This window comes from Cricetulus griseus, chromosome 8 (assembly GCF_003668045.3).
Source record: "Cricetulus griseus strain 17A/GY chromosome 8, alternate assembly CriGri-PICRH-1.0, whole genome shotgun sequence".
NCBI lineage: Eukaryota > Metazoa > Chordata > Mammalia > Rodentia > Cricetidae > Cricetulus > Cricetulus griseus.
This window is the reverse complement of record NC_048601.1, coordinates 50,071,348-50,095,343: the sequence shown is the minus strand read 5'-3', so window position 1 is coordinate 50,095,343 and position 23,996 is coordinate 50,071,348. Positions and strand designations below refer to the sequence as shown.

The window sequence follows — 23,996 nt, the reverse complement described above, 5'->3', positions numbered from 1 at the left end:
GAAGATTCCCAAGGCTCACTGGCCAGCTGGCCAAACCTACTCAGGTGAACTCTAGGCTCATGGGAGAACAAAAACCAAGCCGAACAGTTCCTAAGGAATAACACCCAAGGTTGACCTTGGGCCTGGACTGTACATGCACAGGTGTGTGCATGCGAGCGCGCACACACATGCGTGCGCACACATGCGCGCGCGCGTGCGCGTGCATGCACACACACACACACACACACACACACACACACACACACACCATGCAAAATAGTAAATATTAAGAATAGAATAAAAAGGAATAAATTCCAATTGTCCAATTACATCTGACACTGCCTATAAATGTTTGAGCAACAAGCAATATGCTTAGATTTAAAAATTAAAACAAAATATAATTAAAGAAGCCAGAATTCCTCAAGACATGAAAACAAGGAGAAATTCTTATGCATTGTATAATGAAACACAACCAAAATAGAAACATTTTTATATTTATCTCCTATCTTGGTGTAAGTCATCTCAAATGCAAATGTGACCTAACATTTTATGAAGAATTCCAAAATAAAATCCTTGATGACTTTAAGCCATGGCAATAAACCAAAATAACAACTTCAAACTGCATTACTAATAAAGGCCAGAAGGCTCCTTAATAGCAAACGTGAAAGCTATCCTGCTTAGCACCATGAAAGTGCAGGAAGTTTGCTAATTTTAACTTCAACAACTTCTAACTGCCTTGAAGGAATCAGGCTTCACACAGGAGCCAACAAGGCCTCAACTTTCCGGTAGCGCTGCCAAACCCAAACACCCTCAGTAGACTGTAACGTCAGTCAGAGTACCATGCTCATCAACACACCAGAGAAGATGTCAACAGCTTCCTCTTTCAATGGAGTTCTGACAAACTGTACACTGCTTATAGCTTAGGTAGCATACCACACATATTTTATATTCAAGAAATTTAGCTGTTATTTATTTTAAAGTAAGATCTCACTTTGTAGACCTGACTGGCCTGTAACTCAGAGAGACCTGCCTACCTCTGTTTCCTAAATGTTGGCATTAAAGGCAGGTGCCATCAATGCCTGCGATGTTTAAAGTAAAAAAGAAAATTGCTATGTGCATGTAGCAATTCAGGCGAAGGCAATGTATCACATGGAACTGGAGTTACTGATGGTTCTGAGCCACTATGTGGGTGTTGCAAATTGAACCTAGGTCTTCTGCAAGGGCAGAAAGTGCTCTTAGCCAGTGAGCTAGCATTCCAGTCTGTTTTTAATTTTAACTTTTATTCATGTATGTGGACCTGAGCATGCATGTGTGCTACAGTATGTGTGAGTGTGTAGGTCAGAGGACAAGTGGCAGGAGTCAGTTCTCTCATTTTTTCATGTGGGACCCAGGGACTGAACTCAGGTTTGCATCAAATGCCTTCACCCACTGAGCTATCTTTCAGTCTAGTTGCGTATAGTTTAAATTTTGTTAATAAACCTCTGTCATGGTTAGTTTTTACCATCAACTTGACCATCAACTAGGATTAGCCACGAGTCACTTAAGAGGGAGTTTTGATCGAGGAACAGCCTATATCAGATTGGCTGGTAGCCATGTGTATGAGAAGAATTTTCTTGATTATTGATTGATGTGGGAGGGCACAGCCTACTGTAAGCAATGGCCATCCCTGGGCAGGTGGTCTTGGGCTGTATATGAAAGCTGGTTGAGGGGCTAGAGAGATGGCTCAGAAGTTAAGAATCAAGCCAGTGAATCCTATAGTCAGTCATTGCAGAAAGTGTTACTCGGGTGTAGTGCTTATTTTATCCAAGAAGTGAGGTGTTGAATACCTGTTATTTTACCATTTCTCTTGACTGTATACCATGGAACAGAAGGGAAAATCTGACAATGAAAATGACTCCATAGTTAGTGGAGTTCTTTTTTATTGTGTAAGGTAGCAATACCAATAGATCCAATTGAGTCTTTGACATCTTGGCTTATAGATGCTCTTTTTTCCCCAAGTTTTTTTTTTTTTTATTAGCAAGAAAAATGATTTTACATGTCAATACCAGGTCCCTCTCCCTCCCCTCCCCCCCCACTAATGCCCTACCCATCCCATACCCTTTCTGCTCTCCAGGAAGGGTGAGGCCTTTCATAGGGGTTTGTCATATTCTTTGGGATAGAGCCTAGGCCAACCCCCTTGTGACTAGGCTCAGGGAGTATCACTCCATGTGGGACAGGCTCCTAAAGTCCATTCCTACAGTAGCCTTAAATACTGATCCACTACAAGAGGCCCCATAGATTTCCAAGGTCTCCTCACTGACACCCACATTCAGGGGGTCTGGACCCCTTTGCTCATCAGTCCTCCTTCTCTGCATCTGGATTTCAGTTCAGTTCAAGGTTTACCTGTGGGTGTCTGCCTCTACTTCCACCAGTTGCTGGATGAGGGCTATGCGATGGCATATGAATTAGTCATCAATCTCATTATCAGGAGAGGACATTTAAGGTAGCCTCTCCTCTATTGCTTAGATTGTTAGTTGGTGTCATCTTTGTAGCTCTCCAGACATTTCCCTAGTGCCTGATTTCTCTTTAAACTTATAATGTCTCCCTCTATTATATTATCTCTTATCTTGCTCTCTTCTGTTCTTCCCCCAACTCAACCTCCCTGCCCCACCGTGTCCTCCTCACCCCTCCTCTTCTCCCCTTCTTACAGACACTCTTGATCAAGACAATTCCCTGTCCTTGTGGCAAACAAATAGATATATGTTCAGATCCAGGTGTTACCACTCTTCTGCTGCATCGTGTTTGGTGTTGGTCCTTTCCTTCAGCTGCCCCTTCAGTAATCACATCCCAGGAAGTTCAGCTAAGGAGCACTGTTCAGGAAACATGGCCTGGCATATCTCATTCACTCATTCAATACATGTGATTTTTCATGGTCCCCCCCCTTAATGAACCAGTTAATAAAGATAGTTGTGTATAGGTTTAAGCATGAGAATTAAGAGAATGAGATGCCCAGAAGAGAGGAAGACACATCTGTGAGCGTGGGTGTAGGCTTCTCAAAGAAGAGCTGTAGAAACTATGAAATGCCCAAGCATAGGCACAGGTTCCTTAAGGAAGAGTCATTAATTCATGTGATTTTTCTGAATAACTCTCATGTGCTTGGCTCTATTTCAGATAATAGGATAAAGTAGTGACTGAGTTCCAGCTCTCATGGAGACCCCAAGTAAGTACAAGGAACCTGTCCCTTACCCAAGGTGATACTTTCTGAGGGTTATGTCACTCAAAGTCTGAAAATACTAACTTGAAATTTCCAGAAATAAACAAGTCATTGGTACTGGATTGTATGCTGGCAAGAGAGGCATGCATATTGTTCTAATTATTCATTATTACTGGCTATTATTGGTCTCTTTTGTGTTTAACAAAGTAATCTTTACTACAAATATATATATATTCTGTGCTTCAAGGCATCCACTGAAGGACTTGGAGTATATGCCCTAAGGATAAAGGAGGAAACACTGTCTAAACACTAGGAGTTTAAAACCTCTAAACCCCAGAGAACAGGGAGGGACAGTGACTGATGCTATTTCACTTTATGTGAATGATCTGAATCGCCTGTGAGATGAAAGGATCTCAGAGCAGAGGCCAGAGGATGTGAGGAATAGAGTCCTGAAGTTCTCTGGGAGAAGAAAGAGCAGAGAAGGAATATCACAGGGCAGGGCTTGACATGAGTCCATGGAGTTTATACTGAATGATGGGAAGCCATTCAGATGTGAGAAGGGCCTTGACTTGACTTTAATCCACTCTAGGCAGAGGAGGTACAGAAGCACCGAGTCCTCTTCTGAGGCCAGTACAAAGCCAAATGCTACAAGGGTGCTTGGCAGAGGCTAGGGAGAGGTGAGAAGTACCCTGAGCCTGGAGATCTAAGAAGGGAGGGGGGCAGCATTTGAGAGGAGAACATGTAATACTCAACTCTGTTAGGATATCACTCTGTGAGCAACCTGAATTTCCCTTCCTAGGGCCTTGTAGCTCAGTGTGAGACATTTCTGGCAGTCAAACACTTAAGTGGTGCAATTTACAATTCATTCTCCAGTCCAAGACCAGAGGGCAAAGAGAGGCGCCTGATCACCCAGTTTAACTCTCAGGCAGATAGCTCACTGTGGTCCTAATTATGATGGTTTTACATCATTTCAGAAGAAGCACACACAGAGAGACTCGTAGACTCAAAGACACACACACCCAGATGGAGATGGAGATACACACACACACACACACACACACAAACACACACACACACACACAGACATACTTAAACTCACACTTTCTGCCCCCCCCACACACACACGCACACAGACAGACATACTTAAACTCACACTTTCTGCCCCCACAAAGGTGTACAGACAGGGACACACAAACACAGAAGCACACATACATACATACATACCCAGGCACATATGTACACACAGATGAGCATACTTATACACATACACACACACAGGTACACACACATATGAGCATACTTATACATACACAGACACTGACACTAATGCTGTGCTTAGATAATTAAACTTAGATTACCACTTTGCCTGTTGGGGTGATTTAATGAAATAAATATTATCAGTGAATTTGATGAGAATTAAGTTGGTATCAATTTACTTGTGGACTTGAGATGTATTAATCTCTCTTTGTATAAAATAATTTCTCAACAGCTATGCTAGTGGGATAGTTTCTACACATAAAATACACTGAACAGTTCTACTACCAGAGTAGTTTCTTCTTACTTTCTTTTATTTTTTTATGCCAGAAGTCTTTTCAGCATAGTGCTTAAGCACAATCTCTGGACCCCAGATTCCTGGTTCAAATCTTAGCTAGGTATACAATTTGGGGAAAATCTGACACTCTTGAAATCTCAACTTATCTTAAGACATATAAATAATATTGTACCATTTTCAGGTTCCAGGAATTCCACGTCAAGTGTATGCAAAACCTTAAGGACAGTGCCTGGCACAATGACAGTTTATTGTCTGAGTTACAAGTCATCTGCATGCATCCCCAACAGAACCATGAATCCCTGCTTTGCTCTGTACTACTCAAATTTAGCTGGAGTTTCCTTCCACCCCCATCCCAATCCTCCACATTTCCTTCTCTATTGTAGTAGGCAATAAATAGGCACCTTCATTTTACAGAGGATCCCACTTAGAGTAACTCTAAATGAGGTGTCACTAGGTTTAATGTATGTTTTTGTTTGAATGTGTATGGCTGTACCAGGGGTAACATGTCTGACCCATAGTAAGGACTCAGCCACTATTTAAGAGGTATTTCATATCCTTTTTTTTTTTTTTTTTTTTTTTTTTGCCAAAACACGCATCATTGCTCTGCTACAGTGAATTAATGAGACTATAAAGTTGTATGGGTATATTTTTCTGTGACTTGTGGATGAGGCAGTCTACTGTAAAGCACCTGTGGTGTAAGGAAAAAGACGCAGATTCCCACCTTCTGGGAATTCTAAAATTTCAGTACTTAAGAATCGGATCCTAAAAATAACTTAGTGGCTTGAGAAAAGAACTCTGTATATGGTATGGTTCATTTATACTGTGGAGCAGACATCCCTTCCATCATCACTAGAAGCTAGTCATGACCTTCACCCAAGGCATCGACTTCAGAATTAAGCCACGCCTTCTATTGTCTGAAGCAGAAGAGTGCAGAAGGTGAGAGCTGAAATGTCTCTTCGGAAAGATAGGGACATCTGCTGCTTAGAGAAGCTTAAGTGGGAAAGACACGGCTTAGCAGGAGAGAACATACCCAACCAAGCAAGAGGCCTTGCCTTGATCCTCATCACCAACAAACCCAGAAAAATCTTTTAAGAAATTATTCAAAAATTAAAATAAATTTAGTTTTATAAACTTAACAGCCTCCCCTCCCCCTGACATACACACACATACAAAGTATATGAGAAGGAGTTAAAGCTAGAAGGGGTACAGGGTAGGAGCCTGGTTTCATTTACAACACTGGCTACTTACCTAACAACCTACAATGGAGTTTCTAAAACCAAACACAGATAGATAGAATGATATTAAGATTATGAGTTCTGGCCAGAGATCATCTTTGCTTTGCTTTTCCTTTTTTCCTTTTTTTTTTTTTGTTGTTGATAATAAGAAGCCAGCCCAACCAACTTCAGCAGTTACTTCTGCTAACTAGCAATATTAGTAAAACACCATGAATGGACCACCAGCAACTACTTCTTAGTTATCTACAGCATACGCTCAAGGCAAGAATCACTCTTCTTTTGTTACATTCTGAACTAAGCTAAGGAGAGGTAAGAGACTTGCCTAAAAGCACACACAGTGACGGCAGGAGCCAGGTTCAATTCAAATGTTCTTCCTCTGGCTCCAACTCTACTGTCTTTTCTCTGCAACACTGGAATCATTCTGTTCATGAAATGAAGTCCAAAGATCCTCTAGTTAAAACTGTTCTTTTTCTTTTTTTTTTTTTGATTGAGGAAATGAATGTCAGGGCAAGAGGTACAAGGATAAGGACACAGCTTAACCCAGAAGCCTGCTTAGTCCTGACAGACCCAGTTTAGCTCCAAAGCACAGCATACATTCTCCACATCCACAAAACACTGTCACAAAACAAAACACTGTCAAACTTCTTCAAGTCAACACAAAATCATTTCCGAAAGAGAAGCACAGAGGTGTGCATTAGCTAAGCAAGCAAAGCTTTGTACACCGTGGGGCAAAGGTGCTATGCTGAATACATACAAACTGCTCCCATTAAACATGGAAAAACCTGTACAGGGCAAGTTCTTTAGTACATTTGACAAGCTATTAATTAACCAGTGGCTAGCATGATTTTCTAAACTCAAGAAAGCCTGTAGATTCACACTGGCACTGGGAAGCAGACTGTTGACTGCAAATGCTGATACCATTTTAAATCATACCAGAAAGAAGGCAGTCTCCTGTCTGGACAGCAGAGGGAGGAGGAGAGAAGGACATGCCTGAGAGGACAGCACAAGGAGGGTTGTGCCTTATAGGCAAATCCCAGAGCAAGAGCAACAGCAGGAAGAGGGTCTAGTTGAGTGACTAGGGACAACCTGTGACAGTCCCAGTTAGTCAGCTTGCGGGGGAGCAACCTTAGCAAATTCAAGCCAGACCCCAGAAATTAACTAAAGCTATTTCGCCCTCTACCTTATTTCCCTACTGATGGAAAGGAGGCAACAGACATAAAAATACTAAAAAAACGAAAAGTAAACAAAATCGACAAGGACAATCACAAGAATGAACACGGGACTTAGGAATGAAAATAATGCTGCAAACATCCAAACCCATTTTATAAGGCATACAAAACCCTATCCTCCCAACATGGATGCCTGAGCGTCATAGACGATGTGGATTTAATGAGTGAATCAATCTGTCTACCAGAAACTATGGCAGAAATGAGATTCATGAGCAGTCAGTGAACTGACCGCTCACTTCCTCATCTCAGCCAGCTGCTGTCCTGTTTCTTCATCAAACATTCTCCTTACACCCTCACCACACAGAGGGATGATTAAATGTCAGCTCTGATGCAAACAACTAATGTGTGGCACAACCAAATATATTTTTATGCTTTTGAGAAAGATTAATAGTAGCTGGTAATGGCCTGCCAACTGCAGATGTACAAACTTCCTATCTTAAACATAAATCAAACACAGGGTGTGTGGTGTACTTTACAGACTGTCGCTGTTACAGTGATTTTAAATTACTCAGGTTGTGGAGTAAACCATGTAGATGTTGACTAATGAGGCAATATATTCTGGATCTTCCCATGCGAATGCCATAAAATGCAATAGCATAAACAGAAAAATAGTCTCAGGAATTAAGAAAAGATATACTTAGTTAACTGAAGGGGTATATATATTTCTATAATCAACTCTTTGCTATTTTAGGCAAATGCATTATAATATGAGTTGAGCCAGTAGATGATCACAAAACTATTTTTTGGTATCCTTAGAAGTGAATCTAATGATAGTAAAGCCCAGTAGACAATACACTCAATAGAAAGAAGGATTAAAATAGGTTAGAGAGGAGACTGGTTGTAAAGTGCAAAGGACTTGGATCAGAGAGATGCCTGCCAGACCAGTCAGATGCGCAAACAAGTATGCAAAATCAGCATTGTTCAGAGGTAAGTGGGCAGAGCACTAGATTAGGGACAGTAGAACCAGAAATGAAGTGAACAAATTGGTCCTACTAGGAGCTGCCACTTTCCTACACCCCAAGAAGATGGTAAAGATCAGACAAGAGGTGCATACTTGTATGAGAGCACTCTACAAATCACCAGCTTGTCTACATGAACCAAGGTCACTTTTAGGGATCGGCTTTCTGGGTATCAAGTGGTCTTAGAACCAGAAGAGACCTCAAAATTTACTGGAGTGTTTTGCCAAATCAGTCTGCACGATGTTTTTTGTTTGCTTTAAATTTCAGACCGGGTCTCACTATGCACCTGCCACTGTAGAACTCACTCTGTAGACCAGACTGGCCTTGAACTCCTAAGTGCTGGGATCACTGTGCACCCCCACACCCCGCCTGCACAATGGTTTTGATGACTTCTCCAGAAAGTTAGAACACTAACCAATTCAGCAGCTGTGCTGAATTCTGGGTTTCCTTCAACAACCCTAATCACTTCGATCACACAATACACAGCTACAAGTGAGCAGCTTTGTTGCAAGGAAACCACATTTGATAATTGATTCTTTCCAAGGGTTCAAGTATTCTATGAATGAGATGTCATGCCGAGGAGGATGGGGAGAACAATCTCAGGCCTCTTGTGAACACTTAAGCTACAACTAGTTACACATTGGTACCCCAGGAGTGAGACATTTCAATACTGAGTATTTCTTAATGTGAAATTAAGAAGTACTGGGAATGCTGGTGAGAAAATGGGAGGCCTAGGCAAGGAGAAAGAAAGAATGAAGCTAATGTCAAGACTAAGAAGATATGAGTTCTATAACATTACTCTAAAAGGAGTCAGGTGTGCCAAATAGTAGGGTTACCAAACAACAATGTGCAGATATTTGTGCTGGCTTATTGAACTGACGGTCCAGTGAAAGAGAAAGAAATGAAAATAGAAATGTAAAATAATGGCTCATGATAATAATTAATAATATTGACTGTGATAAAGGCTATCAGAATATAGATAGATATACAGGAGAGATGTCGTGAATGTGTCAGTGGTTAATTTTGATAGTGGGATAGATAACTCTCTAGGGATAAATCAGTGAGGAAACTAGGTCACAGAACTGGAAAGGTCCTGAGGCAGGAAAGGACAAAGCCAGTGTGGCTGAATTCCAGTGGAAGCAGCAGAATAGTGAGAAGTGAGGCCTTGAAGGCCAGGGCCAGGAGTCTTACAAGAGAAATCTTGTTTTTATAGGTAGGGTTTTAGTTGGGGGCGGGTGGTGGTAGGGGAGGAAGGGAGGGAGAAGGGAACTGGGATTGTCATGTAAATCAATCTTGTTTCTAATTCAAATTAAAAAAAGTCAAAAAAAAGAGATAAATCTTACTCATTTTTTAAAAGACACTGTGATTTGTTTTACAGAGTGACTCTAATTTTATGTATGCAAGACCATTTATAAACTTCATTGTGAAGAGTATTCAAAGCAACTGAAGATGTTTGCAAATATTTGTAAATATGTAACTGAAAGTGATCTAGGGCTGGGGATACAGCCTGGTGGCACCGCGCTTACCTAGCATACTGAAGGCCCTATCGTCAACCTCTAGTGTCTCAAAAAGGAAAAAAAAGGGCAACAACAAATCTTTAAATAAACAAAAGAAAGCCACTCTCAAATAGTTGAAGACTAGTAAGCCAACCAATACACTTCAGATTTCAAAAGCAAACAACAAAATCAACCTACGTACCTCCTCGCTGCACCAACAGCGTGACCTCACTTCCCTTTGGACACTCGATCAGCATGTCCACCACTTGGTTGTGTGTCAGAGCCTGCACATTCTTCTTATTCACTTCCACAATAAGATCCCCTTCTTTGAGTCCTCTGCAGCGGGGACTGTCAACAATCTGTTTCACTCTTTGGCCACCCCCACCGGGACTATCTGCAATGGTAAAGCCAAAGCCCATTGGCCCTTTGACTATGTGAACAGTTATCAGCTCTGGTTGAGTGGCTATGGACGAAGCCAAAGAAACCGTGTCATTGGGATAACCATGAGAACTGTTGGAAGCCACGTCTGCAGGACTGCTTGGCCTGGCATCCTTCATGCTGCTGACTTTGCCTGTTTTGCTACTGTGGCTCGCTGGTGAATCATAGGTCTCTTGTCCATTTACAATAATTGGTTCTTTGTCCAAAATGGCCACCGAGGTCACTAAACTTGTATTAGGGTCATCCGGATCAAAAGGCAATGGATAACCTCTGCAGAGTTCAAGGTCCACACTGGCACCAATAGGAATAGACTGGAAGATTTTTACAACTTGAGCATGTGTGTGTCCCAAAACGCAGGTGTCATTCACGCTGACAATTACATCCCCTGCAAAACACAAGAGTTTGGAGGTCAAACAACAGCAATAAAAAATACTGCTACAATCACATTCTCCTAATGTTCAGAACCTCATCACTCAGTGCAGGCCCATTTTGAGTTAAAGAGGCTTGAAAGAGGAACGTCCTTTTATTCCTCTTGAGAACCCCACATGGACATGTTCTTCCCACTAAAGAAGTAGCACTTTTACTTCAGTATATCCTTCTTACTGTGGATAAAAAGCCAACACCAGGGGGAGCTGATGCACACTGACTTTGACTTCCCAGTCACTTCTCTACTCTTCTAGTCCCTTCACTACTCTAACCCAAATCCATGTGTCCATTTCACATTCTTAGAACCTATGCTATTCACTGCATCCAGTGCTGAATATTATCTTTGGGCTGCCATTTCCTTTTGAGGGCCCTGTGTCACATCCAACTCATTCTTTTCATTTAGGGAGGCAGTTTCAGAGTCAAGGTCTTACTATGCAGCCCAGGCTAGCCTTCAATTTGTGGTCTTTTACCATAGTTATCTGAGTGTCACAAACAAGTGCCATTAAACCTGGTTTTCAACTCATCTCAAGTGAATATATACACTTTCCTCTTACTAACCTATCTTTGGTAATTCTAAGGCCCATTCAAAATCCTAATGAGGGTGGAAGTGGAATTTTAGATCTTCTGTAAACTCAATATGAAGTTGAATGGAACAGGGTGGGGGTGGGACATCCACCTGCCAAAACCAGATTGGATATTTTAGCTGATAATAAAGCTTTCTTTTAGCATCTCTGTTAAATAACAATATAAAACTCATTGAAAGAACATTGAGGTTCTGAGTTTAGAATTCATTTATTCAAATGGATCCGCATTTTTAATAAATTATTACAATAGCACCTTAACAGGTCCCTAAAGTCAGAGTACTTTCAAAGGTTTTCATCTGGAACTGGGGAGGGGGGTGTTGTAACAGGGGGATCTAGCACATTGCAAGGTGTATAAAGGACACATATAAAGGAATCGTGGCGCTGTCTGCTCTTGTTCAGATGCGGGCAGAGGCCTCACCACTTGGAGCATGCTATGGCCATGTGGACTCACCCGTCTCCATCTTGCCATCCAGTGCAGCAGGTCCATCTAGGACGAGGCTCTTGATCTGCAGGAACTCATCAGGTTCGTCCCCTCCAACCACTGTGAAGCCAAAACCACGACTGCTTTTCCGTAGCTTCGTGTGAATGAACTTGCCTTTCAACTCAGAAGGGTTTCTTGTAAAAAAAGGTTTGCCTGGTTTAGATTAGAAGGAGAAAAAGACAAGAAAATTTGTCATGAGTATACCTGTGAATGAATTAAGGATGCTATGAGAATGTAGACAGCTGTTTAAGCACATGGGTCAAGGCCTTTGGACACAGATAGGCCTCTTGGGGACCAGAGAGATGACTCAGTACAGTTTCTGCCCTTCCAGGGAACCCCAGTTTGGTTTTCATCATGACATCAGATAGCTCAGAAGTGCTGTTAAGTCTAACTCTATGGTCTTTGATGCCCTCTTCTGTTCCCTATGGGCAGCTGTGCATACATAGTATGTATATACACATACAAAAAATATGTTTTAAAACTCTTCTCTTGATCACAGGAATGTTGCTGCACCTGCGTGTTCTCTTTAGGAGGTGGATGTCATAGTCATATTGTCATACATACAGAGTATCTTCCTCCCTCCCTCCCTCTCCCTCTCTCTCTCTTTCAAGACAGGATTTCATGTAGCCCAAGGTAGCCTTCAACCTAATGGAGACATAGATGACTTTGAACTTCTGATCCTTCTGCCTCCACCTCCCAAGTGCTAGCTTACAGGTGTGCCATGCAGGAATCCAGCCTAGTGCATTGGCATCATTGGGCATTCTCTCAGCTACAGCTCTATCTTAGGCATGCCACGTTCTAGATCCAAAAGCAAAGAGAAGAGAACAAAAACAAAACAAACAAAAAACAAAACAAACAAAACAAAACAAAACAAAAAACAGTCTCAGGATTGAGACATTCTCCTTGAATTTCAGCCTACAGGCTTTCATAGCTACTGGACTGCCACAGTCTCCTTAAAGGAAGCAGCTGGTCTCTGTTTTGTGTCATGGCTTTCTTTCCTACTTTGCAGTGTCTACTGTAATGTACTACCATGGGCATGGCTTCCATGCATAGGACCAACTGAGCAGAAACTTTAGTTTTTAACCAAATGAAAAGCTCCAAACAAAAACCCATGGCTAATACCAGGGAGTACATAATGGTCACAAAGTGTAACTTGACAGTGTACTGTCACTGTTTTGAAAATTAAAGGTCATTCCCTCAAATGGAATTCCAAAGTCAATGGACTTGTATTATTTAGCTGCAGCATTTAACATTTTGAGAAATAGCTAACATGTATTCATTGCTAAGGTTTATCACTTTTAACAACAACAAAAACAAAAAAACCTTAGGGCATCTTGCTTAGAGTGATTTAAAAAAAAGCAGTAAATGCAGAAGCCAAAATTACTCCCCCCCCAATAAACTAGTTCCTACAAGAGCCACACAGGTTCAAATTCAGCCATTTTCCTGGAAATGAATTATGAACTATTAGCTAAGCAATTCTCACTCATACTAAGGGGTCTTTTTTTCTTTCTGTTTTAAAGCATGTGTATTGTTCATGTGCATGCCTGTATATGTATAGGTGTATACATGTGTGTGGCATCTAGAAGAAAACCTCAGGTTTCAGCCTCAGAAATATTGTCTGGGTCCTTTGAGACAGGGTCTCTCACTGGCTTGGAGTCAACTATTAGGTTAGTCTGGCTGGCCACAGAGCTTCAGGGATCCACCTGTCTCTGCCTCTTCATGGCTGCCATTAGAAGTGTGTATCACCATGTCTAGTATTTTCCTGTGGGCTCTGGGGACCAAACTCAGGGACTCATGCTATAGCTGTCTGAGCTATAGCTACAAAATGTCCTAAAGATAAACAATACTAAGATGTTTCTAAAGGCATAGAGAAGTATATTTTATAAGCTATCTTAAAAAAAACACATATAATATATATTCATGCATGTAAATATACACACACACACACACACACAAATATAAATAGATATAGCTTAAATGAAGTTATGCCATGGGGTGATAGGAGTGGATGATGTTCATCATAAGGGCCATAGAATAACAAAACCCACAGTACCAGGCACAGAGAATCTTTCTCCAAGCTTTGGTCAGAAGATTACAACAGACACCCCTAAACTATATAGGCCATTAGCACTGACCTTGGCTGATGACTAGAATTTTAAGGTAGGCCCTTATTGCTGAAGACAGCACGTGCTTTGGTCACAGGATTTCAAAGAGTGGAGCTAGAACTGACCTGGAAGTCCTCCCTGAGGACTGACTTTCAAAGTATCTGAAGGTGCTATGTAGGCTGCCAAGGGAGAAAAGTAGTCAATAATCCTACCTCGCTGGAAGCCCATGAAACACAATAATGACCAGCCTGGCAAGATATCCCCAATTGTGCAATAGTGGCACTTTTATCTTGTGGGTAATGAAGAAGCGGTCTTTTTAGATTTAAGACACATTCAACAGAAGGAAATCCATGACTGCTAATATCATCTAGCAAAATACCTAATTGCTGATTAGATCATAGACCCTGGAGGAGAACCTACTTCTGCTATATTCCTAAACCAATATAATTAAATTCTAACTATATTCTAAATATTTATCCTAATGTCCAGAGATAAGTATAGTTCTTTCTGCGTATCAAGAATGCTTCTTTTAGCCACAAATTGAGACTATTACAGAAAACCACAACTGGTCAAAATGCAGAGAATAAATGACCTTGGGATTCCTAATCCCAACAGATAAATCTATAACATAACCTCAGGCTCAGTGAATATCACAGAAGAGGAGCAGAAAGGTCTTAAGAGCCAGATGACCAAGACGGTTGATGCTGGATAGTGCTTTCTGTATATGATAGAAAGCTGCACTCATGAAACCTCAACAATATGGTTGCCTAAACAAGACTTACATATTGACAACACCAGCCAACATGCAAAAGTGGATATAGGAAATTCTGCAAGGCCTACTGACAGTCAATGGTGGAGAAAGAGGGAGAAAGGGAAGGAGGGAGGGAGGGAGGGAGGAGGGAGGGAGGGAGGGAGGAGGGAGGGAGAGATGGACAGAGAGAGAGAGAGAGAGAGAGAGAGAGAGAGAGAGAGAGAGAGAGAGAGAGAGAGCAAGCTAGTGAATATCTGTTCTTCAAGCTCTTGATAAGTTACCCAATCCCAAGTTGTCAGTCTTAAACACATGTACATACAAGAGACACTAAATGGACTGAATAGGTTATACCTATGCATATGTGTGTAGACCTAATAATAATGATCATGATAATAATGAAAGAAGAATAGGTCATGGATTTGAGAGGTAGCTGGGGTCATGGGAGCAAATGGAGAGGGACAAGGATGGCTGAATGGAAATGATGCAGATAACTCATGCATGACAATTTCAAAAAATTTAAATAAAAAAAGAAGTATTTCAGAACTAATTCACAAAGTTGTATCCAGGCTTCACTAAGTCCCTCTCTGTATCCAAGAGGTCATTAAATTTGTAGGGTTATTCCAAGCAGTGGCCATTTGCATCTATCCTAATTTCATTTGCCATGTCCTGCCCTTGCTACAAACTCTTCATCTGCTCTATTTTTTATCTATCTATATCTATATTTTTTCAGAGGGAGAAAGAAAGAAGTTATCCCATGCCTCTGCGCTTAGCTGCCTTGGCACTCAGTTAGAAAGTTATTTTTGGTTAGCTATAACTAAAAAGCTTAAAAAGGTCTCTGGGCACATACACAAATTTTAATTGCATATTTTTAAAAGTCTCTGGCTCTTACAAAGAAGGCTCCTTCAAATTGGCAGTAGTCAGAGGGCCGCTCACAAACCTCTCCAGTGCAGTCCAAGGTTTGTTGTAAACTCAACAAATGACAGCCTTGTAACTGTGGTTAAAAGAGTCAAGACTTAACAGGATTTGCCAGGCACAGTCATCTGCCAAGGTGTGGGGAGAAGGATGGCACCTCCAGTGAAGGCTTCTGGGAGACAGCTCCCAGGCCAATTATCAAGTGAAAAGTTGAGGACAGGGAGAATGGGCTCTGAAATTTACTCTAGGCTGTGGAAGTCAAATGGCCTAGGTCTTACAGAAGAGGCTGACAGGAGTCTAGAGAGCTTGAAGGGTACACATTTTAGTTATGCAGACACATCAACAGCCACTGACTTGGACCACATTATTAAAATGTGTGACATCTCTGCAATATTTCCAGACCCATTTCCTGCTTTATTTGTGTCCTTAGAATTGACCACTTTAATATGTACACATTGCACTGACTGACTTGATTTCCTGTGCTCAAGCTGAAGGAGCACTGAGCATGCACTGAACTCACTAGAATGAAAACTCCACGAAGATGCATTTGCAGATTCAGGGCATAGAATCCGAGTACTGTGATATGTATGAGGTGATAAAACAATTTCTGTTCAAGGAATGAATGACTAAAGAAAACACAATGAATGGATTCAGCAAGATGCTGAGAACACTGAAAACAAATGACCAGGTATTGGTACCTTTCATTTTTATTAAAGACAAAGTTAGAAAATGTGAAAATGCACCATGTAGCTTATCTGAATTTTAGCTAGAGAGACAACATCAGAATTTTGCATTAATGCATATATTATTATGTTTTAGGTATGGCTGGGTCATGAGTTAATGTGCATTGGGAATTATTTTCTCCACAAGCAGGGGGATGTGTTACTCTTGGGTGCTGCTCTGTGGTCAATGCCATCTATTGAGACACTAAATTCTTGGGGGTACTTGTAAGACCTGCTTGTGTATCTTTAAACTCATCCAAATGGCTCTTAAAAATGTACTCATTTTAATTCTTACCCTATGCCCGCTGAATGAGGATTTTCTGGGTTGGGTTCAGAACTCTGCCCTTGAGCTGCCCTTAAGCACTCTCTGTCAGGTCAGAACTATACTTGGATTCTCTAGACTGGTAGCTATCTACCACCACTTACTGCACCACTGGAAATATTGTATATTTACATCGACCTATATGGCAGCCACTACACCATGAAAGTAGATATCAAAGCCTTGAAATGAGGCTAGTGAGCAAAAAAACTTTCAATTTTTAATTTTTTTCAGTTGCAGTTAATTTAAACCTAAATAGCAATATGTAACCAGTGACAGTACTAAATAGTAGAGCTTACTTCATGAAATAAAGTGCTCCACAAAAAGTAGAGTAAGTCAGAAGTTCAATGATTCCTAATGACAATGGCATTTGTAAATATGTTCTACTACTTTGTGGCAAACCTCTCCTTCTATTAGAGTGTTACACATCTAAAGAGAGACAGAGATGGTACCAACTTCATATAATGGTTATTAAGAATAACCAAAATGGATCATGGATATGAAGGGCTTTGAGGGGGGCTCCTGGCATATGATATGGTTCAGTAAATCAGTTATCATAGAGCTGGGAAATGGGTACAGTGGGGAGAGGAGGCTGCAGAAATCCCTCCCCAAACCCAATCTGAAAGCTGGAGAGTTTGTCCAAGAACACATCTTAAAAATGACCAGGTGCTGGGAAGTAAAGTCAATCACAGGAAAGTTTGGTTTAGAAATTAACCACAAAGCCAATTTGGCAAAATGGCTTATTCTTGATCAACCATCAGAACTAGACATTATGCAAAACTAAGATTTGTAAGCAGCAGACTGGTAACCTGATCATAAACAATGAGACTGAGTCTAACTTAAAGTTTATTATCCTCCCAGCGTAGAGAGAATGAGACTGGTGTTAATGTGTTCTTTGGTGTCAGTTATACTCAAAGACTGTCTGAGGGATGAGGATCAACACAAAGGCTACACTGTAAGTTGAGAATACTTAATTCCATGGAGAGTTTGGTGGACCTGGACTTTCTCAGCCCACTGTCAGGTTCAATAGGACTAAAGAAGACAAAGAAAAAGAACCAAAAGCCTACGAGTGTGGCTCAGTAGCTGAGGACTGCCAGATACACCAAGGACTCTGGACATAGTGGTGCTTACCTTTAATAGCAACACAGAGGAGGCAGAGAAGATGACCTCTGTGAGTTTGAGGTCAGTCTAGTCTATACAGCTAATTCCAAACCATCCAGAGCAATATAGTAAGAATGTGCCTCAAATAAGCAAAACCAAAAAAAAGCAGGGAGACTCTGAGATGACGCATATGGACAAATGCATGTGCAGTCTTAGTGCTTTAAGCACATGGTAGATCCAGGACCTGTACCTGTCAATCTTTAGTGTATTTCATCTCTAAGACAATTCTTTTTAAAAACATGAGTTAAAACTCAACAAAATATATGTGTGTATGCATATGTACACCCACTGTTTCACTCAATGATATTACAATTTCAGCAGAACATACATATCAAAGGGCTTCAGCTGATTGGGAATGCACAAAACAAATAAGCAAACACCAACTCCTAGTAACATGCCCTCATGGATTTAAAGCTTAATGAAGAAAGTACTGTGAAATAACCCAACAGCAATGAACACTAACTACAACTGCTAAGGTCTACAAATGACAAGTACAGGATGGTTAAGGGGGAATGACAGGAAGCAAGAGTAGGCAAAGAGTGGAAGGAAAAGACAACCACACAGAGGTAAGCACCTATGTAACTCTTTAACATGGTCCACCGTGTGGCTGCTTCAGGGTATGTAAATGAGGCTGACACAACCCTCCTTACTATGAGAGAGGTGAAGCAAGAGGACATGAGCCAAAGGAGGAATTTTATTTTCCAAGAAATGGTAAGGACACTACAATAATGGTGGTATTAATTAATATGTTATTATAGACTATAGTCTATCTTTAGGAAACCACTATCATAATAAAATACATTTTTGTGCTCTGAGATATTAATAATGATCTAATGATGACATCAACTGCCAGCGACAACTTCCCACTAGTTTAACAGTTCTATACCATCAACATTCCATAATTCCATAATACTATTCAATGTATTTCTAGTTTTCTTATTTGAAAAGAAAGAAAACAAGCAACGCCAGATATACTGCCTCTCTTCTCTCATTGAGGGGTAATGAGTCCTGATATAGCAAGACTCAGGATCCCAAATTAGATCCTGTCTAAGGGGCCACCCATGAAAATGCTGTAGAATATACCAATGTGCAAATAGCAGCAGGGAAGGTCATTGAAGATAAAGTTATTTACACTTAGAAGAAAATACTACTCAAAAGCAAATATGTTGCCTGGAACCTCAAAATATCTAATACTTAATTTAAAAATCATTGTGGTCTCTGAATCACGCTGGGATGGTTCTACTCTTGAGGGGCATCTAACAGTGTCTGGGCATCTTTCAGATCATCATGGTACCAGTGGGAGGTGGGTATATGCTCTTGACATTGAGTGGCCAGGGATGTTTTCAAACATCCCATAAGGAAGTGCTTAAGACTGTCCCCTTTACAAAGACTTATCTAGCTAGAAGTGTGGAGAGCACTGGGGCTTATGAGGTACAAAAACTAATTTTAAAGGTCAGACTTTAGGATTGGTAAGATGAGTTGGCAAAATATGCTTCATGCCAAGTCTGACAAGCTGAGTTTGATCCCTAAGCCCTTCAAGTTTGTACTTTGGCCTGGCACGAGTGTGGGGTGCAAGTATGTGCGCTCTCTCTCTCTCTCTCTCTCTCTCTCTCTCTCTCTCTCTCTCTCTCTCTCTCTCTGTAATGAGCAAATTAAGTAGTGCATCTCTAGAGCTCAAACCATCATGCAATGAAACCCCACATTACCCTGAAGTGGCGCTTCCCTGGCGGGCTCCGGATTGCTCTGTGGATGGGAAGGAGCAACAGGAGGCACAAGGGATGGATGATCTTCTGTCCATTCTACAAAAAAAGCAAAGAAGCAGTTGCCTGGTTTGTCTCTGAACAGCTGCACCATTTATCTTCTCAGGAACAGTCAAAGCGACGAATCAATAGCAGGTGGTGGGCAAATGAGACAGCCGACAGACCTCCCTTTGTGCTAAAGATGGCAAGATCTTTCTCTCTCATGTTTGATCTTTTGCTAAAGAAATATGACATAACTGGTAAAAATTCAACTTTAGAGATTTTAAGTGAAAACAAGTTTTGTTTTTCTTTTGCTGGATTCACTTGAAGGTAACCATATGAGAAAGAACCTTCTACAGGCCCAGTGAGGGGTGGCCTGGGCTTCTGAACCTACCTGTCCTGCAGGGTGAGTTGGAGGGAAATATGTGCCATCATTTTGCCGAGACGCAAACTTCTGATGTCTCTGAAACCCAAAGAGAAGCCACTGCCAGATCCTAACTCTAATCTCCCGAGTGTTGGAGGCCCAGGAACAGCTTGCTGTGGATGACCTTTAAGATGTACCAGAGTCACCTTCCCTTAGCTAACACATCCAGTTGTATGCACTCACGGCTCAAAGCACATTTTCTGAGACTGCTATGTTTTATCATCTCAAAAAAACTCTATTCTTAAATTAAAAAGGAGATTAAGGCAGAGAACCTTTTAGCTGGCAAACAGACTCTCTAGACTACATAGCTAAGGGTAGCAGGTGGGAAACCATGGCTTTCCACTAAATTGGACTCAGCGTCTACTTCTGCATACACACAAGGCATGAGCATCTTTCACAGTTTTAAAAGCTTAACATTGAGTACTTTCTGACACATGAAAATTATGAGATTCACACTAGCTTTCATGAAGTTTTATCGACACACAGATATGTCTATGTTTACATATTATCTCTAGCTGTTTTCATATTATAAAGGTAAGTAGTTATTATTATGGGAACTATATGTATCATTAATCCTAGAACATTTGTAATGTGGCCATTTATAGAAACATTTGGCTACCCCCATGTCTAAGGTCTACTTTTGATTATATTCAAAGGCTAGGAATGTAGCTTAATGGTTGAGTAGGTGCTTGGCATGCATGAGGTCCTGAATCCAATTCCCAGAACCATAAACATTATATACATATGTGTATGTATATGTATATATATATATATATATATATATATATATATATATATAGTTATATAGTTATATCCAGTATTGTAGGAACAAAAGTGTTATACTTCATATTCACATAATTGACATTCGCATATTATACTTAGAGGGCATTAAACCCTATCATTTAAAAATTGTAATGAACAATTAGGAAAAGCCTAAGTATTAATAAATGGCTACACATTAGACACTCATCAATGACACATTATTCAGCCATTTAAACTGAGTTAAATATAATAAACCTTCGAGCAGGTTTAATAAACAAACAAGTTGCTCAAATACACCTGGGATATTTTTGCGCACAAAATTACCTTGTTTTTGATATTGACAATTTGTGTCTGAGCATTTCTACACACTGGACATCTGAGAACGGGGTGGGGCAAGCACTGGGAAAGGTAATGTTGCACTCTGCTCCTGGGTTGCTTTTTTTTCTACAATGAATCTGAATTCCTAACTTCCTCGAAGCACTCAGGATTACCAGCTCTGATCCTTTTGTGCAGGGTTTCTAACATGAAAAAGGAGTCTGGTGCCCAGGAACTCCGAGTAAAGTCAGAATGGCATCGGATTTAGACAAGGATTGCCATGCAAGTGCTGCAGGGGCCCTGAATTCCCTCACACCCAGACAGCCCTACAGGCTGAGCTCCTTTCCAAGAGGTCTGAGTTCCTGTGCAGGGGCGCCCCCTTCAGCAGAGCACTGTGGTATGCTGTGGGAGGAGGGGCGGCTAGAGGAGGAGAAAGAGTCAGTCATCAAGGCCAGCTCTGACCACACGGGGGTGTCAGTGCCTATGCTTCTCCCCACGTTCCCAGCTCAGGCAAAAGCCTCCAGCAAAGGAGCAGACCTTCTGGCTGTGGTGGCTGAGGCTGAGGCTGAGGCTGAGGCTGCTGCTGCTGCTGCTGCTGCTGTTCAAGCTGTTTCTTCCTTTTGGCTTCTAGGACTGGGTTTTCATATTGTGTCTTCCTGTTGATGTGGCTGGGAAGAAAGGAAAGTATTTCAGATAGGAAATACTCATTCCAGCAGCAAAACGCTTAGCAAGTCCTTCACTTGGAATGGAGCAGTGCAGAGGGTCTGGTGTGGAGAGGCAGATAAGAAGAAATGAACACGGTTTCCATTACAGGCTGCTTATGTGCACAAAGAGCTAGGGTGTCAGTTTTTCTAACAAATTCCTAGCAAATGTCCTAAGGCAAACTGTATTCTTTCTCACGCAGCAGAAACTCCTTGTTTACAGGGGATGTGTTTCGAGACCTCCAGTGGGTCCTGGAGCCCAGGACAACATCCAGTCCTATATGAACTACGGTTTTCCTCTGCATCTGTGCACACCTATGGCGAAGTTTAATTTACAAAACAATCACAGGAAAAGATCTACAACAATTTACCAGAGCCTCCAGCAGTCTCTACATGTGATTTCTTTTCTTTCCTTAGTCACTTAAAGAACTTCTCCCCTGCCTCTTCAGCATGTTCCAACTGCCTATGCCACGACCCTTGTGCTCTGGGTCCACCATGAAGTGAAATAAGAGACACTTGAACACAGCATACGACACTGTGGCAGTGGACCTGGTAACTGAGATGGCCACCAGGTGGGCAGTGCATAAAGCATGAATGTGATAGACAAAGTTCTGCTTCATGCCCTGATCTTCATGAAGCAGCAAGGATGGAGAGCTCATCGGGCCCGGAATGACACTCAACTTGAAACTTAAGATTTAGTCACTTCTAAACTTCCCCATGTAACTTTTTTTCTCAGCCAACAGTTGAACTTGAGTAGGTGAGATCACAGAAGTAGACCATGTATGTAGGGACATTACAGCATTTTAGGGGGAAGGGAAGTAACCTCTGATAGTACGAGCTAATAGCGCTCATTCAGCTATGACTGCTTTGGAATTCTAGGACTTTACCAGTGACTCCGCCCAACTTTCCAAGATATCACCTGTGAGAGGAGGTACTTAAATTCAGCAAGAAGTACATTTGTAATTACTGAAAATTAAGACTAAACAGGGGCTGTGATGTTATCTGTGGCACAAACAATAGGGCTCTTGGGTGGCTTTACACAGCAGAGTATATAGAAGCTTAGGAGTGAAAAGAACTCCACTAACATCTGTCAACTATGTTAATTGATTGACTAAGAGGAAAGAGCAAAAACAGTGTGTAGACAAACACTCCAAAGATAGCCAAACTAAGTAAATGTGATGTGTTCAAAGTGACAAAGACCCAGACATTTTAGATGACTATGTAACTAATAAGGCCAGGGCAAACACTCTCTCTCTCTCTCTCTCTCTCTCTCTCTCTCTCTCTCTCTCTCTCTCTCTCTCACACACACACACACACACACACACACATGCTTTTGAGTGATGGCCATACTTATTTTATATTTATGCTAAGTATACATAAATACACATATACAGACGATTTCATATATGTGTATGTACATACTTTTTAAGCCAAGATAACAGTTCATTAGAAGCTTGTGGTCATACCTATTATGTTATTATTTGAAACATCGCTTTTGAAATTAAGATTTTTTTAAAAGAATGGTTTATCAAGTAGGGTACAGATTATCTTTAATTCTTATTTAAAGGATATTTGCCTTTTGATTCCTTAGGACCAGGCATTAAAAGACTCAGAGATCCAGACCTGAGTAAGTTAACATCTTATCCCACAGGATTAGGTTTCTTTTCTGTTCAAAGCTGTACTCAGCCACTTCCTTTCTTACTAAATGCACAAGGCAGCTGGGTACCAAAGCAAGCCTGGCCTCACATGGGAGAAGACTTTCTGTTCACCTGTATAAAAGAGCTTCAGAGCTCACAAAGGAAATGTACTTTATTAGGGTCAGTAAAAATGGCTTTGCTTGTGGCTCTGATGGCAATACTTCTCTTTCTGTTCTTCACAGGGAAGCAGGACTTGTACTGGTCAAGGGCACTTCCTATATGGAACTCCTCTAATTGTTTTACAATAAGATTCTGTATCTTATTGTGGACTGGCATTTTTGTATAATATGCTCCCATTAACAGGGCATTATACGAGTGACTTTTTATTGCCAGCAAAATGAGAAAGAGAAAGGAGGCCTTGTATCTTCACCATGGCAGGAAGGATAATGATGATACAAATTTATATGGCGTTTGTCTGTTCAAAGAGATTGTATTAGTTATCATTTTTCTCAGAGGAAAAGATAAGATTTATATGTTTTCAGTATTCTGCCTCTTGGTTATTGTTTAAATTTACTTTTAGTATCTTGCTAATCAATGGTTTTAGTAACATAACAAAGTACATGTCCAATGTTAGAATAAAGTCCATAGTGAAGAGATCACACCAAGAGGTGAGACTCCTGGGGCCAGGCTCAGAGGGGCAGAAAACGGATCCTACATCTCATCCCAGTTTTCTATTTCCTTCTTACTCTTGGCAACATTTCATAAATTATTAAGATTTGTCTAACCCTTTTAGAATGGCAGGATGAATAAATAAGTCATTACTGAGAAGTTCTGACCTAGGAATGAGAAAAGTAGGACAGTAACTCCCCCCCACCT

At 41.0% G+C, this 23,996-nt stretch overlaps 1 protein-coding gene across 18 annotated transcripts in view; it reads right to left on the bottom strand.

Moving 5' to 3' along the window:
• Nucleotides 1-23,996, bottom strand: part of Magi1 (membrane associated guanylate kinase, WW and PDZ domain containing 1) — a 604,931-nt gene that overhangs the window by 59,398 nt on the left and 521,537 nt on the right. For all 18 annotated transcript variants that reach the window (XM_027428904.2, XM_027428907.2, XM_027428917.2 and 15 more), the window contains 4 exons: nucleotides 21,320-21,450; nucleotides 19,249-19,341; nucleotides 11,543-11,725; nucleotides 9,846-10,466 (listed from right to left, as the gene is read on the bottom strand). In XM_027428904.2, the coding sequence (XP_027284705.1) occupies nucleotides 9,846-10,466; nucleotides 11,543-11,725; nucleotides 19,249-19,341; nucleotides 21,320-21,450 (1,028 nt within the window). The remainder of the gene's footprint in view (nucleotides 1-9,845; nucleotides 10,467-11,542; nucleotides 11,726-19,248; nucleotides 19,342-21,319; nucleotides 21,451-23,996) is intronic.